Source organism: Cottoperca gobio, chromosome 1 (assembly GCF_900634415.1).
Source record: "Cottoperca gobio chromosome 1, fCotGob3.1, whole genome shotgun sequence".
NCBI lineage: Eukaryota > Metazoa > Chordata > Actinopteri > Perciformes > Bovichtidae > Cottoperca > Cottoperca gobio.
Window position 1 is genome coordinate 467,795 of NC_041355.1, and position 18,367 is coordinate 486,161.

An 18,367-nucleotide genomic window follows, 5' to 3' on the forward strand; every position below is an offset into this window, starting at 1 on the left:
AAAAGCAGTTTATATTCCTAAAGGTCAAGAATCAAAAAGTATTGTTTTGGTATCTGTACAATAACTCAGGTATCAACATCAACAACACAAACAGTACAGTGCATACAGCATTCAAGGAAAGCTTCATGTTCCATAAAGAGCAACATCGTGTATTTAAAATGTATCAGCATTAGTTTGAACGTGCTACATACTAAGAGAAGATGCTTCTTTTGGTGTTTTTTCCTCTCAGATTTGAGGTTTATGGAAAGAAAGGAGGGTTTAGCGTGTGTGTGTCTATTTGTCTACCTGACTAACAGCGTGTGTGTGTCCGCCCACGCCGCTCAGCCTGACATGTAGGAACATGTTGCTGCCGACTGACCTGTTTAAAGAGACGCTTTTATTTACAGCGCTCAGGCAGAGAAAGATATTTTCCTCATTTAAAGCCTGCAATCTATAATATATAGGTTTATAGCACACAACACTTTTTTCTGATTCTTCTCATGTCAACAAAATACTAAAATAAAGACTAAACTTCAAACATTGTCTTCTATAACTTTGTATTGAGAAGGTTTTGTTTTGTGTGTTGTGTGTTGTTAGTCAGCTATACAAATATGTGATGACGAGTCTGTTCCTTATTGGTGTCGATCACGGTGTTTAAAGGGAAACTACAGTAAGACTCCAGGAAGTGAAGGTGGACTTTACTCACAGGAGAAATCCTGTGTGTTTGCTGCTGCTGACGCCTCCTCAGCACACTGCAGGATATTCCCCACTGTGTGGGTGTGTGTGTGTGTGTGTGTGTGTGTGTGTGTGTGTGTGTGTGTGTGCGTGTGTGTGTGAGTCATCATGCATCCTTCTTAACGATAAAACGCAAACACATTTTGTTTTGCTCCAACAGAAACTGAGGTACGAGCGTCTTTCATCTTTCAGTTTCTTGAGTCGTTGATGTTTCAGTCACACAACGTTTCTGATGTTACAGAAGATTCATGTACTGAAGCTTATGGGACATTCTCAGGTTTTTTAGTTTGAGGCTTACAAAAAGGGTTAGGTGTGTTGAGGTGTGTACAGAGAGAGAAACCAAAATAATTGAAGTTAAAGGTTCAGTGTGTAAGATCTGCCAGAATTTAAAGTTAAACCATTAAAACAATGAACTGAGATCATCAACAGTGTGAAGGTAACAGTGATGACGTCTGTGTGTTGTGCTGCACGTGAAGATTATAAGACAGGCTCTCTGGTATTCTTGCCCTATATATTCAATACATATCTCTACATAGATATATATATATATATATATATATATATATATATATATATATATATATATATATATATATATATATCTATGCAAAACTGCAAAACTCCAGACAGAAAGATAGAATACACGCATTATGTTTCACGAATGGTCTGTCTCTCTGAGTGCCCTTCTAGTTCATATTTTCACTCTTTCCTACTTTGTACTGCAACTGCTGCACAACAATTTCCCTTGTGATAAATGAAGTGTCTTTTATTAAACTAATACGAGGAGCATGTTAACGTTATACCTGCTAAACATCGGCCTGTTAGCATTGTCTTTGTGGGACATGCTGATGTTAGCGTTTGACTCAGTGCAGCCTCGCAGTGCAGCTCGCACGGCTGCAGACTCGAAGTCGAGTTATTTGATAAATGACTCAAATTAAGAAATCGATTTCATTGATCAGCTAATCTTCTTAGCACTACACACAGAATCAACACAGCTGTGTCTTCAACATCTTCTTCTTGACTCAGTCATCTTGTATCAGAGTTGAGTGTAACTGGCATTCTGCAGAGTGTGTGAGTCCAATGTCGAAGTCTTACATAATACACACAAAGTGCTGATTGTACGGAGAGCAGAGTGAACGTCTGTCAGTCTGCTGTAACTCCGCCTGCTCCACTTTTTAAACTGCTGCTGCTCCACCGGCCACATTCTTCCCTTTAAACCTCGACTCCAAACCAGGAAACTTACAGCACGCTGACCTTTGACCCCCCCCAGTTGCAGATCTGTGTCACAACCAGTGTAAACACAACTGTTGGATACTTGATTTTACATGCAAATCCTGTCCACATGCATTTATTACACATTACTCTTTATGTTCCAGTGGCTTCAGTTTTATATGTTTGTAATAAAAACTAAAGCTTAACATAGTGCATATACGCTTCTGCCAGAGTGGTGTGTTCATGTCAAACAAACTGCTGCCTGTAGTGTATCCATAAGCTAAACTATACTAACTAAACGTAATTGATCAGTTCACCCTTGGATTGAATTTATAGACTACACAGATTGCTAATTAATTGAAAAAGTCAACAGTAGATTATTGAGAATAGAGTCTGATTTTAGCGATACATCTACAGATCGTATCCACGTTAATTGGTCAATAAATTACAATAAATTGCATTGGTGACAGCACACTCTATTTCATTTAATGTTGATTATAGTTTAATACAGTTTATTATACTTTTGGTGGTTTAAAAAAAAGTTTTAAAGACTAAAGTGTGATTTATCATGGACACAATTCTTTAATATCTCAAATAATAAATAGAAAGAAATATATTTTTAAATATTGAATTTAATTAATAATGACTTATTCTACAAAAGATGACAGGTATGTGTTTGATACAACAGAACACATAAATAGAATTAAGTACAATAGGGCTGTAATTTAAGATTATGTTAAATAGATCTGTGTTTAGTCAATAGAAAGTTTAATAGTTTACAAAAAGGCCACAGTAATGTCTTCAATTTGCAAATAGCAAATCATCGCATCTGAGAAGCTGAAACCTGGGAATGTTTTTGCATTAAAAGTTACTGAAACAATTATTCGATCTGAAAAAGTTGTTGCTGAATAATTTTGTGTTGATTGACTAATCGATTAATCGACTAATTATTGCAGCTTTAGATGACTATGAGAACTGTATGTTGAGTGCCAAAAGTAAACTATAAGCCCTTAGATGAATATTAAAAGGACATTTTAAAGTTACACCAGAGGTTAAAAGTCACTACTGACTACCATACACTCACTATAACCAACTTAAACAACATTATTGCCATTTAAAAGCTATTCTTTCCTCATTTCCCTGACCTAAAGATTTTCTTAAAATACGGTGACTTTACTCCGGTATTAATAAATCACTGCTGACACAGTGAGCGCAGTGTGCAGCTGTCAAAGCAGCAGCTGGTTTCCAGACCCTCCGGGACGTCCAGGCCACCGGCTGCTCCCCGCCACCTGCCCGGCCACCAGGCACCCGCACCCGGCCACAGCCTCCACGCAGGACCGTTGAGAAAAGCGGTTGTTCTCATTTCATGTTTTACATGGAAACCTCATTCTTCCTGATTAATAACCGGTGCTTGTTTGAATAAAGGTGTAATATCATGATACACATTGTAACACTAGTTACGTTAAACAACCCACTAACAGCAGTTTTCTCCCCATAAGTTACACCACTAACGGCTCGCGCTCTCCCGGCTCCTAACGGACAAACGGCTCCCCGGTGAGGCAGCACGGAGACAAGTTTCTGTGTATTCAAGGTGTCGGTGTCCGGTGGTCTGTGCCGGTCTGTCACTCACCACATGTAGCTAGTCCCATCCAGGGTCTCCTCTGCTGCATGGGTGTCGTCGGTGAGGCCAGGAGCGGGAGCGGTAGACGGTCAGGAGGAGGAAGGAGAAGAAGAAGATGGAGGAGAAACAAGCCGTTAGTCCGTTTGTTTGTTTGTTTCTACTCCGCCATCGTTTCCCCCGGCGGCTGCCTCGACCTCAACACTCACGGAGCTCCACACACAATGGCGAAGCGGAGCGGCGGAGGAGGAGGAGGAGGCGGTGGACGAGGAGGAGAGGAGGAGATGTGTCACCGAGGATCGCGAGTCAAGCTGCAGTCAAGTGAAGACGGCATAAACCACCATTAACATCACTTCCGGTGATGTACTTCAAAATAAAAGCAATTTCCGGTTATTTTCACTGTTTTAAAACGCCAAAAGTATGGTAGCCCAATTCTGCCAGTAACGAAAGTAAAAGATAAAACTGTGAATCATTATGACAAACCTTGTTGAAATAACGACTTAGTAACGCAAGTAATGGCTTAGTATCACAAAATAATGTCTTAATATTGCAAAATAATGTATAAGTATCTCAAAATAAGGATTTACTCTACCAAAAATATGAGTTTGTACCAAAAACAAAACCCTTAGTTTCTCAGAATAGGAAACTTGTTTTAAAATAATGACTTTGTATTTTTTTTTTAAACAGTCTTTTTGAGATACTAAGTCATTAATTTGAGAAATCTTTCGATGTTTGTGATACCAAGTCATTATTTTGAGATGCTATGTCATTGTTTTGAGAAAGTTTACTTTTACTTTGAAGGCCACCTGGAAACCTCCAACATCCTTTTCTCACTATGATGAGCTTGATGCAGCGCGTGCTGCGGTGTTCACTGCACACTGACAGAATAATGGTTCAGTGGGACCTTTTAGAGACACATAACACTCACACACAGGCGAAGAGGGCTCACTGAAGACTTTGATAAGAGTGTATGTGTGTGTGTGTGTGTGTGTGTGTGTGTGTGTGTGTGTGTGTGTGTGTGTGTGTGTGTGTGTGTGTGTGTGTGTGTGTGTGCAAACAAACACAATATAAATGTATGAACTGATAGCAGAGACAAAAAGATACAAGTTAATATGAATTTTCTGATTTTGTATTTCCTCCTTTTTCATCACGAAAGGTACACACACTGTGGTTGTGTCTCGTTGGCTGAGGTCAGAGGTCAGCTGTGACTCTTAAATCCTCAGTATTGTTCAAAGTGCCTCACAGATCGTGTAACAGCATCTGAAACTAGGAAGGCTGCTTCCAACGTTTAAAGAACTTTGCGATCGGACTGTTTTGCCCCGTCTGTGGCAGAAACACAACATGCAAAATACTTTTCTTCTCCCAATCAGCCACAAAGACAGATTGCTGAGAGTTACCAGCAGGCCTTCAGGGTGGGCAAAGACCAAAATAACAAACACATCTCACAAGGGTAACTAGTTACATGTAAATAAATGTTTACTGAGAAATATGTAATTAGATAACAGTTACTAATCAAAATGTCAATGAGAGTGATGACAACATGTACATCTGAATATATTATTTTAGGTACAAAGTTGACCCTCCTCATCCCTGGTCATTCTGGATTTACTTTTACTTACCAAGTTACTGTTCAAAATAAATAAATAAATGTTTTTCATGTATATCAAGTATTCTTTATATTTCATGTCATGATATGCTAGTGTTGTTCAATATGTGTTGACTTTTTAATGAGGTTTTTATTCATTCAAATGTTTTATTAATAACACAATTAAGTTGGATAAACTTTACGCTTCATGACGCCTTTACAGGTTCAGCTGTGCATCATTTCTGTCTAACAGCGTCGGCCGCGGCCTCACTAACAGCAGACCCGCCTCTCGTAGTAAATAAATATCAGTCAACTTGAGCCAGGATCAAACGTACCACCACTGTTAACCTGCTGCTTCCTGTTGACACAGTGCAAGAGCTCTCAGTGGAGCTGCTGCAGCGCTTTCTGTCTGAACATCAGTCTGTTTGTCCGTCCGACTGTTTTCTTGCTTCTCCTGCTGAGTGAAAAACCACAACTATGTCAAGCATTTCAGTTATTCAGCATTGGACGTCACTTCTGGGTAATATTCAGAGAGAGCGAGTCCTTCACCGTCCACAGAGCGAAAGAGTTTGATCTACTTACAGCACACGTCCAAACTACATTTATTCTGAAAAGCTCTTTGTGCACTTTTATTTTTAGCTATCCAAAATATTCTTAACCTCCATAATTCCTCAAGTGACCCGTCTGAAATACTGACGAGATTATCTGTTTGTCAGCTTGTTGTCTTGCTAATCTATGAGCTCGCTTTATCCTATTCCTCATTCATTAGGTAGTGGCAACAGTGAACACATAGTAGTTTGTGTGTGTGTGTGTGTGTGTGTGTGTGTGTGTGTGTGTGTGTGTGTGTATCAGTTCAGCTAGTATCAAAAGAAAGACAAGAGTCATGATACTGAACGTTTATTTTATTTTAGTATTTGTTAGTATTGTAAATAGAAAATGCACAAAGGGTTAATGGTAAGTGCTGAAACATAGCGTGATAGCACTAGTAGAAAATAAAGTCATCTAACTTTACAGCCATCATAAGCTTCTGGTTATAGCAGACCATTAAACTCCAAGTGTGTTGGACGTTTCACTACTTATGAAGTCACTTCTCAAAGTCATTTTGCTCTAACGAGGTTTTCACAGCACTCGGGAGGAAGTTACATTTCAGCTCGACGTCCCAGAGAAGAGGAGAGTTGTGCCTTTTTACATTGTGACAGACAACGGACCCTTTAAACACAATATAGGGACCATGTAGTGCCCAGAGCTTCAGATCTTCCCCTGCAACTCTGGGGGGCCACGGCTTACTCAGGTGCCATAAAAAGGTTCACACCTGCTCCCATGACATCTGTGTGCATGTGTTTCTCATGTAGAAGTGCAGAAGGTGTCACAAAGGACCCGAACACAGAGTGAGTGGGCTGCAGGATGAATACAGAAGGGGAAGAGAGGGGATGACGCAGAGACAGAAAGGGACAAGTCACTTTGTGTTTGGAGTCTTTAACAAGTCAACGTTCTCTTCACCTAATGTAATGTCCTTTTAAAAAGTTAAACTGTTAGTATGGTACATTACCAGACATAAAGAGCGCCTTTTTATTGCTATTTTGGTGTTAAAGTTCTTTTCCAGTCCACACCTCTGCAAAATGTTTAATCACAGCTGCTGCATAATTATTTTCCAAATGCATGACACGCTCTGTGAAATGCTGTTTATGATGAAGTGTTTGCACAGTGAGCTGACTTCTCATCTGGCTTCTACCTCCAGCAGTGTGGACGTCCTGACGTCACAAACCTGTCGGGCGAGTTCGACCGAACACGCAGTCGTTTCTTCTTCTTCTGCCAGAAATCAAAACTGAGTTTCATATTCCAAGAAAACGTCGCCCAAAGTTCACAGTGGGACGCACCTCTCAGTGTGTGATGCTCGTCCTGCTGCAGCTGTTCAGTCACGTGCTGGTTAGGCCTGCGTTTGGCCGAGCGAGACATAATTGCAGCCAGATGGCCAGAATAAAAAGCAGAACCAGCAGCTGATCCCCTTTAAATGAACACGCGAGTGGCTGCTGAGCGCCACACCATCAAACAAACAGTGATGGCAGCCTCGGGGGCACGCTCACAGTGAGCAGGTAAGGTTTGCTGTTCTCTAATTAGTATCTGCACCAATCACCATCTGGAGGATTTGGATGACACATAGAGAGATAGAGAAATATGCAACTGATAGAAACTTGTGTGTGTCAGCTTTGCCAAGAGTTTTTTGTTTTCATTATTGAAGCTCAGTTTGTATTTTATCAGCCTGGATTTGGAACGTTTTCATGGAAGACCACAGGATGCAACAATAGAAGGAAAGAAAGATGAATTATGATTTATGCATACACGCTCTAGACTGCAGTAAGACCAGCCGGCGCCGACTGCTTCTACAGTAGTGTTATGGTGGCGATGGCCTCTGAGCGAACGTGCTGAAAGATACATAAAAATTAAGCAAACCGCAACGCTAGATGCAACCAAATCCTAAACACTGTCCCTTTAAGTAAATGATTCTTTTTGCACCGCTGATCTGGCAGAATGCTCTGCAGACGTCTGCAACGCAGCCAGAGGAGTCACAACTCTGTATAACGATTTAAAAGAGCTTTGACAACAGATCTCTATCATGTCACAATATGTATTGGCACACAGCTCGATCTCCAGTGTACAGTATGTCGACGTCTCCGTACACGACACACAGCAGGAAAGACTGCAGTGAAAGTTCAGCGTTACAAAGTCCCGTCCTCCTGTATTCACTCATTAATCAGTGTGAGTGCTTCGATCAGCCTCAGAGTCTCCACACGGGCCTGTGGTGTCGTACAGCACGTCAGGCATCACGCACCACTTAATGTTTACGTCGTTGCCATGGAGGTAACTAACTGGTGGACTCCCCCAGCAGCCGTCTGCTCTGTGCAGAGAGCGAGGTGGACCAGGAAAGTAACAGAGTGTGGTTTTAGAGAGCGGGCGTCCGTCCATCAGCATGTTTTCCTTTTTTCCCCTCACTTTGAGTCACTGCTTCAAACACACGGCTGCTGTCAGGGAGGGAGGGGGTCAGCATGGAGGCAGAACAGAGGCGCTTTAAAGGCGCTCGGTTAATGTCGGGCCGTCGCTGAGCGTCCACAGCCTCCTGTGTGTTTTTGGATCTCACGTCCAACTCAAACATCGTGGCCTTTCATCACCATTGTGTTACCTCATTCTGCGACACATGGTGACTGAACAGACTTCATGATATACTTATATACATGAGGGGGGGGGGGGGGGTGAACTTCTTCTGTTTTTGTTATATCTGTTGAAAGTCTCTTTACATCATGACAGCAATAAATCAATCAAATGATCTGAGAGAAAGATTTGGTATCTGTGTCTCAGGACTGTAATGTATCGACCTGCGTGCACCATCATTTTGTGGGAGTGTCTCTGAAGGGGAGGGGCTGTCGGGGCTGCAACTTGGCGACTTCCTCGCTTGATTTAGTGACTTTGGGAGAAAGTGCTTGTAGCTACTTCCATTGGAAAAGAGTTGGGAAGGGTTTTTTCGGTTGGATACTTAAAAAAAACTCTGGAGATTACAAACCCTAGCTTTAAGGAATCAGACAGTGTTATAAATCAGCTGCCAAGATATTCTCCCTGTAAAACACAAAGAAACAATCTTAGAAATCTGTCTGCAGAAGATCAGAACAGCTGCACAGAGTGAACACAGCAGGAGAAAGACCTTTACTAAGTCATGACGGGGTTAAACTTCTCACACACACACACACACACACACACACACACACACACACACACACACACACAGCCAGGACTGTCACTGTTTATGAGCTGAGTAAATGTCTCGGAGGATGTTTGTGGATCACGTAAAGAGTCAACGGAGAGTTCACGTCAGGTTGTTATGTTTGTACCGACACCAGCAGCTGTCAGTCAGACGGTCCTGTGAGGAGACGTCTCTCAGAGCCGCTGCAGTGTGTGTGTGTGTGTGTGTGTGTGTGTGACTGAGGCTGTTCACAAACACTTGTGTGGTTCTTGTTACGTCATTACAATTATTAAATGTACTAAAAGGACAAGCAGCAAATCTTCACATTTGGGAAGCTGGAACCACGAAATGTTTTTACATATAATATAAAGTAATGTAGATAATGTAAAGTATAAAGTACCTCATATGTGTACTTAAGTACATACTTGAGTAAATAGTACTTACCGGTAGTTACTTTCCACCACTGAATTTTAAACAGCAGTCGGACACATCAGTTTGTTTGTAGTGTCCAGCCGGTGTTAATGAGGCCTACTGTGTGTGTATGTGTGTGTGTGTGTGTGTGTGTGTGTGTGTGTGTGTGTGTGTGTGTGTGTGTGTGTACTGACAGCTGTGTGCATGTTTGTTTCTTTGCAGTGAGACATCAGCTGGTGGGCTGCAGACTGACTGTGAGACTGAACTTCACACATGGATTTACAATACCCCCCCCCTGCAGCAGCAGCAGTGGGGTGAAAGATTTCGGCCTCTGCAGCTGTCACAGACGCCCAACCCCCCCACCCCAAACTTTACCATCACCCAGCAACCGGCTACAAACGAAGCCGGCAAACAGATCCAGCTACTCAGATACCCCCCCCCCCCCCCATTCCGCCACAGCTCCCTCCCATTCCTTCACACCACAACATCTCTCTCTACTCACTGCATGTTTTGTTTTGCAGCTGAAAGCAAACTAGGGGGTTTAGGGGAGGGGGGGCTCATGCTCCCTTTTCTCTTTTTTATTGCTTAATATAATCAGAGTGTGCTGGTAAATGAGGGGGGGGGGGGGGGTTCACACAGAACACTGTTTATGAACACGAGCTCGACCACTTTAACACCAGAGCAGAAGCGGCTGCAGAGCTGTGGGGAGTTCAGTCCTTACACACACTCTTACACCGCACTGAAGTACGAGTACACGTCGGCACAATGTAGCCAGTAATATTATAATCAAACAATACCACATGCATTATTCTGCATAGTGAGTACTTTCACTTCTACTCGAGTACATGAATGTAGTTCTTCTTCCCGGCTTCCTCCAGAGCTTTCAAACTAAAATGCAAAACACTGTAGAAGAAGTCAAATGAAAGCTGGACTCGTTCTTTCTTCATCATGTAAAACCATCAGCTCCATGTTTACATTTAAGGACTAATCCTCTTTCTCTTGAGCTGCTGCTGCATATGTAAGTGTCTGCAGCGCCCTCTGCTGGTGGGGAGCTGGCACTGCACGTCACACGTTAGAGCAGCTCTTCTGAGCCCTTCAGCATCTTTGTTATGCACCACCTGTACATTGAGAAGAGTCGCTGTAATCACTCATTTTGTTATGTATTATACTATTTTAAGGAATTATTCACAATTTTCTACATCTCCCCTTATTAAATAGCCCATACTATATTATATTAATGTTATACTTCGGGGTTTTCTAGTCTCTTTTTCATGCAAACAAAACATACCATAGCTCAATTTTACTGTAGTGTTGTCTTTATGATTAAGGATTAATAATATCCACCATTATATAAGCAAATATGTGAATATTGTGCAAATAAATAAAACTGACGACTGATATAAAGTGGAGCTCCTTTTCTTTTGAGGGGATTATTGTGCATGTGTGTGTATATTATTGTTCTCATGTATTCTTTCATTCTGATATTTATTGTTACCGTCTCTTCATGTTTTATGTTCATATGTACTTCATGAAACAATTTCAATGAAAACATGTTCAAAAAAATGTTTTCAATTTTTAATCGTCATCTTAAAAGTGATAAAACTAATAAAGTTTTTCTGACCATGTAGATATTGGGACTTATACTTTAGGGTGAAGTATATTTAACAGCTGCTGTGTCAAAACTACAATCCAGGCCAAAGATCATCATTCCTCTCAGCTTATGGTTCTCTGAAACAAAAGGTGCAGAAAGTGCAGACGGAAAAGAAACACACGATGAGGACCAGCAGTTATCAAAGATCTCCTTCATTGTTTTAATAGTAGACATTGTGCCACAAAAATGTCATGTCCGCAGCCACAAATCACGTGCCGAGATTACTAATTCCAGCTATTTATCATGTCATTCGCTTCACTTGCTTCTCTACACAATTTGCAAATCACTTCTTACATTTATGTATAAATATATACAGTTTATAGATTATTCTCGAGCTGGGATGGTAGTTTTCGTTTCTCCTGTTGTGGTTGTGCTGTTGGTTGAGGAACATTAGCAGAGAAAAAAAAACACACGGCTGACGTCACGTCTCCCAATGTAGCACATGCTTATTGTATCATGAATACCAGCAGAGCACACACAGAGCCGAATATAGATATATACAGGAATGTTTACTGCTATCATACAAAGTGGATTCTTTAAGTAAGAAGTCACGACTGTAGTGGACATATGAGGGGAATATGCCGACAACACAAGAGCACCGAAGGCATACATGTCATGTGAATCTCCTGCCACAAAGGCACTGGCACATTTCTTTTTATTTACTTTTTAGGGGCGACACTGTAAGGTTGGAGTGTTTCCTGGATGTAGTTTGAGCAGGAAGCCGCATCATGACTGCGACCGCTCACATGCAACTGAGGGAGCATGTGATCTGTTCTGAACATGCATGATGCTGGTTTTTAAGCATGTGCTTCATTTGAAGTGCTTATCGATTCATATATCTGAGGAGATTCAGGGGCCAAAGTCATGCTGTTATCCACAGCGAAATAAAGACAACTGTGTGTTTATTTATTTTTCTTCAGTTTTTAGAAAAGTGACTCAAAGTCAAAAGGAAGAGCAGGGCAAACAAAAACAAAAAGAAGAAGAAGAAAATCAGTTTACATGTGTTTTCTTTCATTGGTTAACGTCACACACTGTTAAAAATTGTATACATTTAGTTTTTTTTTTTCCAGTATGAGTGTGTTTTGGTAAAGTAAGAAAAAAAAAATAACCGCCCAGTGTGATCTGTGGGTGGGCTTACCGTCCTATTGCTGACTTTGAAAGGGTGGGTTGGGAATCTGGTGTAGCTGCACACACTTACACACCGGTCCACTCAAAGTCGTCCTCTCTCTCTCTCTCTCTCTTTCTCTCTCTCTTTCTCTCTCTCTCTCTCTGGAGCATGGTAACATTGAGACTGGTCGTGGGCTCGGGGGTGGATTCAAGTCGTGGCTGTTTTCAGGGTCTCAGCAGCAGCCTCCGGACGAGGTGTTGACTGGCTTGCTCTGGATCTTGACGTTGGACTTCTCCGAGGATCCGGCCGTGGCCCCGGGGCCCATCCTCTTCTTGATCTCGGCAGCCATGGTCATGAAGGCTTGCTCCACGTTGGTGGCGCTCTTGGCGCTCGTCTCCAAGAAGGGGATCCCCAAGTTGTCGGCAAATTCCTGCAGAACAAAAGGGAAAAGTTAAATGAATGAAAAGATTGAAAGCTCTGGAACTGCTGATAAATACACCTTGTGGGAACCGTCTCGTCAACTATCGTTTCCAAGGTCACTTTCAATCTAACTCAAGAGTTAAATATTCTCCAACCAAAGAACATCTTTAGTATCCACAAAAAGAAAAGGTTCCCTTGCTTTTTCTAGAGCTTTCAATCCTGCAGTCTTTAGTTTTCACGGAGAGCAAACGGAGATGGAGTAAAACGTTGCAGGTCGAGAGCGGACCTCCAGTTAAAGGAATGGCTTCCAGTCTTCATGCTAAGTTAAGCTAACTGAAGCTTCATATTTACTGTACAGACATGTGGTATAAATCTCATCAGACTCCAACAGAAAGTGAATTTCAAACACACTCTCATCTCCTCCCACAAGCCAAAACCTCAAGGCACACCTGAGTTCATATCCGGGCAAAATCCCCTCCAACACAGTATCACTGTTAACACTCTGTGAACATTTATTTAGCCTAAATGCCAAAGCATATAAGACCAATTGATTCTATATTGTAAGTATTCTAAGTGTGTAGGACAAAGTACCGATACAGTAGTGTTTCCCAGCGCTTGCACTTGTGTACAGTTAAATGCAATAGGCCTAATTGTTTCAAAATCCCACGGCACACCGGTGTGCTGTTTCAGGTTATTTACAGGAAATATTCATTAAAATGGTTTATTAGGTCATTTTGAGACCTGAGAACCAGAGCGGGTGTGATCAGCACTCATCAGAGTCACTGTGTTCAATGGACCTGGACGTTAAAGACTTGACGTGTCTGTTCTGTTTAAATATTAAATACTAAAGAAATGATGAATAAATAATCTTACGGTTTTTTTTAATTACGTTGTCAGTATTTCACTGTTTAAAAGTGATGTGGGGGGGGGGGGGAATGGATAAGCTTTTTTGAAGTTACTTGTTTGATCACATTTTTGTCACTGGATATCAATAAAATAACAAGATTGTAATTAATTGTCATACTTTTGGAGCCGGTTCGATGAATTCTCTAATAATATCATTATAGACAGGCACTAACTTTGTCTCTTCTCTCTATAAAAAGGTAAGACTGCAGTAACTTGGGGGGAAAACACTTGACTTGCCTTAACTAACGACTTTAATTGACATAAAAATGACTTGGGACTCGCTTGAGACTTGGACCAAATGACTTGGTCACATGTCTGGTAGATATGGACCGAAATGACTTTGTGCCTGAAGGAATGACAAAGTCAATACTTGTATAAATATAAATATACAACCCAACTATGGCGCTTATAATACAACATGCCTCAGAGTCTTTAACTCCTAACCCGTTCCCCACAGTTCACCCAGCTGTCTGACCAGCAGCCGGACGCTCCGTCGAATACAAGTGTATGTTTCCCACTCTGATATCTCACGGCAACAACTGAGCTCATCACATTTTCACGGCAGACTGCTGCTCAGTCAGCTGAAACGTACTTCATTATCTTACGACAATATATTTGGACAAACTGCCAGAGAATAAAGGAAATGTTTTTGTGACAAAGTGTCTCAGGCCTGCGTGCCGTCCACTCACCTTAGCCGTGGTGTAATCCACAACTTTCTTCGTGGTGAGGTCACACTTGTTGCCTACTAGCAGCTTGTTGACGTTCTCGCTGGCGTAGCGGTCGATCTCCTGTAGCCACTGTTTGACATTATTGAAGGACTCCTGAGGACGGGGAGCAGGAAGACAACAGCCATTACTACAAATACTGATGTCTGAAGAAACGGTTTCAGTTATAACTCAATGAAACAAAACACAAGCGGTCTGCTGGAGAAACTGCTGACAGGGCAGCGATGCATCTTTTTACTTCTGAATGTATTACTGCTTAATGTAGAAAGATATCTGTATATAGCTTTTAATTTGTATTTATGGCGCAGTCCTTATGTTTTTATTTGCTTTACTCATTTCTTTTTTATCCTTCTCGTATCTTTATCCGCTCTCTCTCTTGTAACACTTAATTGCCTATAAATAAAGTGTCTTATCTTAATAAACACATTAAATTATCATTAGCATTACTGTCTGGATGATGACTGCGTGCTGTAGTTTTGAGGGAATAAAGTGACTTGTCCTTGAGAAGCACTGACCTGATCCGTCACATCATAAACTACTATAATGCCGTGAGCTCCTCTGTAGTAACTGGATGTGATGGTGCGGAACCGTTCCTGCCCAGCCGTGTCCCACTGAGGAAGCAAAGCAGAGCTCGTCAGTCCAACAGACGCAAACATAATCCAAAGTTTATCACTACTTATCTATTTACAGCCCGATTACGCTGCGTTCTACTTACAATCTGAAGTTTTATGGTCTTTCCGTCGAGCTCGATGGTCCTGATCTTGAAGTCCACACCGATGGTACTAATGTAGCTCTCTGTGTACGTATCATCCTGGGATAACACAAACACATAGGTGGGTCTGGGTGGCGGATATGATACCAGCAGGGTTATCAACCATCACACCGCTCTTATGTAACAGTGGCGGAAAAACAAAACACTTACTGCAAACCGGAGAAGGAGACAAGACTTTCCGACACCAGAATCCCCGATCAGGAGCAGTTTGAATAAATAGTCACTATGAGGATAGAGGAGGAAAAACAACAATAACACAAAGTGATAATCAAAACACCTGCAAGGCACTAAATCACATAATATGAGGCTCATTAGACTCCAAGTGCTTTATTAGTAGATTAAGCTTGGCAACCTGGTCAGACTCTTACAACCGTATCCTTTGATCATATATTGTCTCATTTAAATTATATATTCTTTATAATCTGACCTTTTGTACAATTAATTATTGGATTAATAGTTTTGAAGAGTTCATATTATTTTGTAAAGAAAAAAAACATGTACGTTGAAAATGTGTTAATCCTCAGCAATGTACATTGTGTATATATGTATATATATATATATATATATATATATATATATATATGTATATATATATATATATATATATATATATATACATATATACATATATATACATATATATGTATGTATGTATGTATGTATGTATGTATGTATGTATGTATGTATGTATGTATGTATGTATGTATGTATGTATGTACGTACATGTATGTATATATATATATATATATATATATATATATATATATATATATATATATATATATATATATATATATATATATATAAATAACATTGCTGGTTTTTTTGGTACTGAAATTAAGGTATTGTGGCATCAACATTAAACAAATATTCTAATAACTAGTCTCAGCTAATAGAGTTGAAACTAAAAATAAAGATTTAAATTAAGGCCATCTCATTTGCCGAGTGATGAAGGTGACTCAAGGTCTTTTTTGTCTGAGCAACAGTCCAAAAGCCAAAACATATTCAATTTACAATAATATAAAATAGAGAAAAGGTTTAGTCGATTACCTGCTACATTAATCATTTCATATTTATTCCAGATCTCGTTGAACTCTGCAGCATTGGCTTACAGTCTACAAATGTCATTGCTTGTTGCTACTGTATAGGCCTACGTATTGTAATATTAATAGGGCTACTTTGTATATATTAATATCTGTGTACATAGAAGTTAAATGCTTAGGTTTTTATCTTTGTTGTCTTGTTTTTAGCTTTAAGTCTATTTCTGTGTAAGTACACCAACAAGAAACTTCAAATTCCTTGTATGTGTACACATACAAGGATTCTGATTCATCACTAATAATGTTGATAAACTGATTAATCATTTAAGTTATTATTCTCATGTTCAGTTTCTCAAATGCGAGGATTTTTATATATATATATATATATATATATATATATATATATATATATATATATATATATATATATATATATATATATCTACTCCACTATAATTCAGGGTGAAATATTGTGCCTTTTACTCCACATTATTTATTTGATCATTTAAGTTAATTTGCAGATTTACATTAAAACAAAATATACATCAACTGATACATTCTGATGCATATAGGTTGCATCAATAATTATAATTCAGTAATAATACATAAAGAGCAGCAACAATTAGTAGATTAATACCACAGTCGATAGACAGAAAGATTATTGCCAACTATTTTTGATAATTGATTAAATTGTTAAAAGTAATTTTTCATCCAACAATGTTGTTTTCTGCCTCTCAAATATGAAGATTTGTAGAAACTGAATATATTTGAGTTTTGGACTGACAACACAAGACATTTGAATACATCCCGAGGACTTTGAGAAACTAGGACGGATATGTTTCACTATCTTCTGACATTTTATTTACCAAACGATTAATCGATTAAATAATCGTCAGACTTATCAATAATGAAAATAATTGGTAGATGCAGCCCCAAATATAAATGATTATGAAATTGGACTTTCTGCATAATGAGTACTTTAGCTTTCGGTACTTTTAGTACATGTTGATGCTAATAGTTTTGTACTTTAACTTAAGTACGATTTGTAATGCAGGATGTTTACTTGTATTTTTTACAATGTATTATTTCTACTTTTAAATATGGACAATATCTAAATACATGTTCCACCAGTGAGGAACGGACTAATCCGTTAATCCAAACGTTTTGCCCTGTAACATATATTAGTTAGTATTAGCTCTGTAGTGAAGCAACACAGACTGGTTACCTAACTAACTCCACATCATCAGGAGCAAATTCAGTAACTTCCTGTTTGCGGTGGTTAAATTCAACTGAAATTACCGATATACCGACACCAAATCATTTAAAATATATCGACTAGCTTCGTGTTTACTGACATGAATGTGAAGTATCAAACTGTCACTATGTGTTTTAACTATCTCAATAACAAAATCCCCAACAGTGTCCGGGTAACGCTACGTAGCTATTCAGTTAGCTAGCTTACTTGCTAATAATGCTACTTCCATTTCGGTTACCATTAGCGAGCTAACAAACATTGTTGACGGAATACAACTAATTAGTCGATTGAATTGGTCATATATTGAGCAGAAAATGTTGACAAACGTGAGTTTCATGATAAATATCAACGCTGTCATTTGATAGTGCGTACACAAAAACTACAGCCCAACAGCTCGCTAGCTTAGCAACGAAGACAAAGCAGCTGACGTTCATTTTGTACGGTCCGCCTGGGTAGCTAACGTTAGCTTAGCTTCCCCGGCTAAGCTGACAGCTCAACCGGACCTGTCATAATCGACATAAAAAATGCTCACTTACTATTCGGGATTCATCGTTGACTACAGGTTATAAACTGTTGTTACTGTGAATGCAGCAGGACTTCGTCGCGGATTAACCTTAAAGCTGGCCGCGGAGGGAAGAGAAGACACCGTTTTTTGTTTTTTTTGGTCAAGAACTGGCTAAACTGGTTGTCGCAGACAGAACAGCATAATCGAATCAAATATGGCTGTCAGCAATACCTACCCGGAAACACCACAGGATGGGAATCATGGGTAGTGTAGTCTTGTGGCACTGGGCGTTTACGCAGCAGTTAGGTATACAAACTACAGTATATTAGGATTTCAAGTAAGTAAGTACAAATGCTAACACCACACTTTAAATACTCTGTCATAAGTTAAAGTCCTGCATTGAAAATGTAAAATGATGTGAGTTTCATCAGGAAAATGTGCTTTAATGTTGGCTAAAAGCAGAATTTTACTGTTGAGGTGGAGCTCATTTGAAATGATTAACTAATGATGTTTTTAATTGTGGAGCACAGTCCAAACCTCAACATTATTACTAATACATTGAAAGTGAAAGCAGCAAATCTTCACATTTGTAAATCTAGAATAATGACATGTTTTGCATAAAAAATTACTTAAACTTAAATTCTCAAAATCGTCGAGAATGAATTTTCTGTCATTTGATCCATTGTTAATATAAAAAAGGAGATTTTAACAA

The 18,367-nt window shown here is 39.7% G+C and overlaps 2 protein-coding genes across 2 annotated transcripts in view; both read right to left on the reverse strand.

The window, feature by feature from the left end:
- Positions 1 to 3,870, reverse strand: part of LOC115015326 (SERTA domain-containing protein 2-like) — a 14,637-nt gene extending 10,767 nt beyond the window's left edge. The window contains exon 1 of the mRNA XM_029442507.1: positions 3,557 to 3,870. The gene's annotated coding sequence lies outside the window, so the exon portion shown is untranslated. The remainder of the gene's footprint in view (positions 1 to 3,556) is intronic.
- Positions 3,871 to 11,058: 7,188 nt separating this feature from the next.
- Positions 11,059 to 17,871, reverse strand: LOC115008606 (ras-related protein ORAB-1). Its single transcript, XM_029432306.1, has 6 exons — positions 17,687 to 17,871; positions 15,006 to 15,078; positions 14,799 to 14,894; positions 14,599 to 14,694; positions 14,048 to 14,179; positions 11,059 to 12,462 (listed from the first exon to the last, which is right to left on the reverse strand). Exons 1-6 carry the CDS (start codon positions 17,698 to 17,700, stop codon positions 12,265 to 12,267), a joined length of 609 nt encoding a protein of 202 aa, XP_029288166.1. The 5' UTR covers positions 17,701 to 17,871; the 3' UTR covers positions 11,059 to 12,264.
- Positions 17,872 to 18,367: the final 496 nt, after the last annotated feature.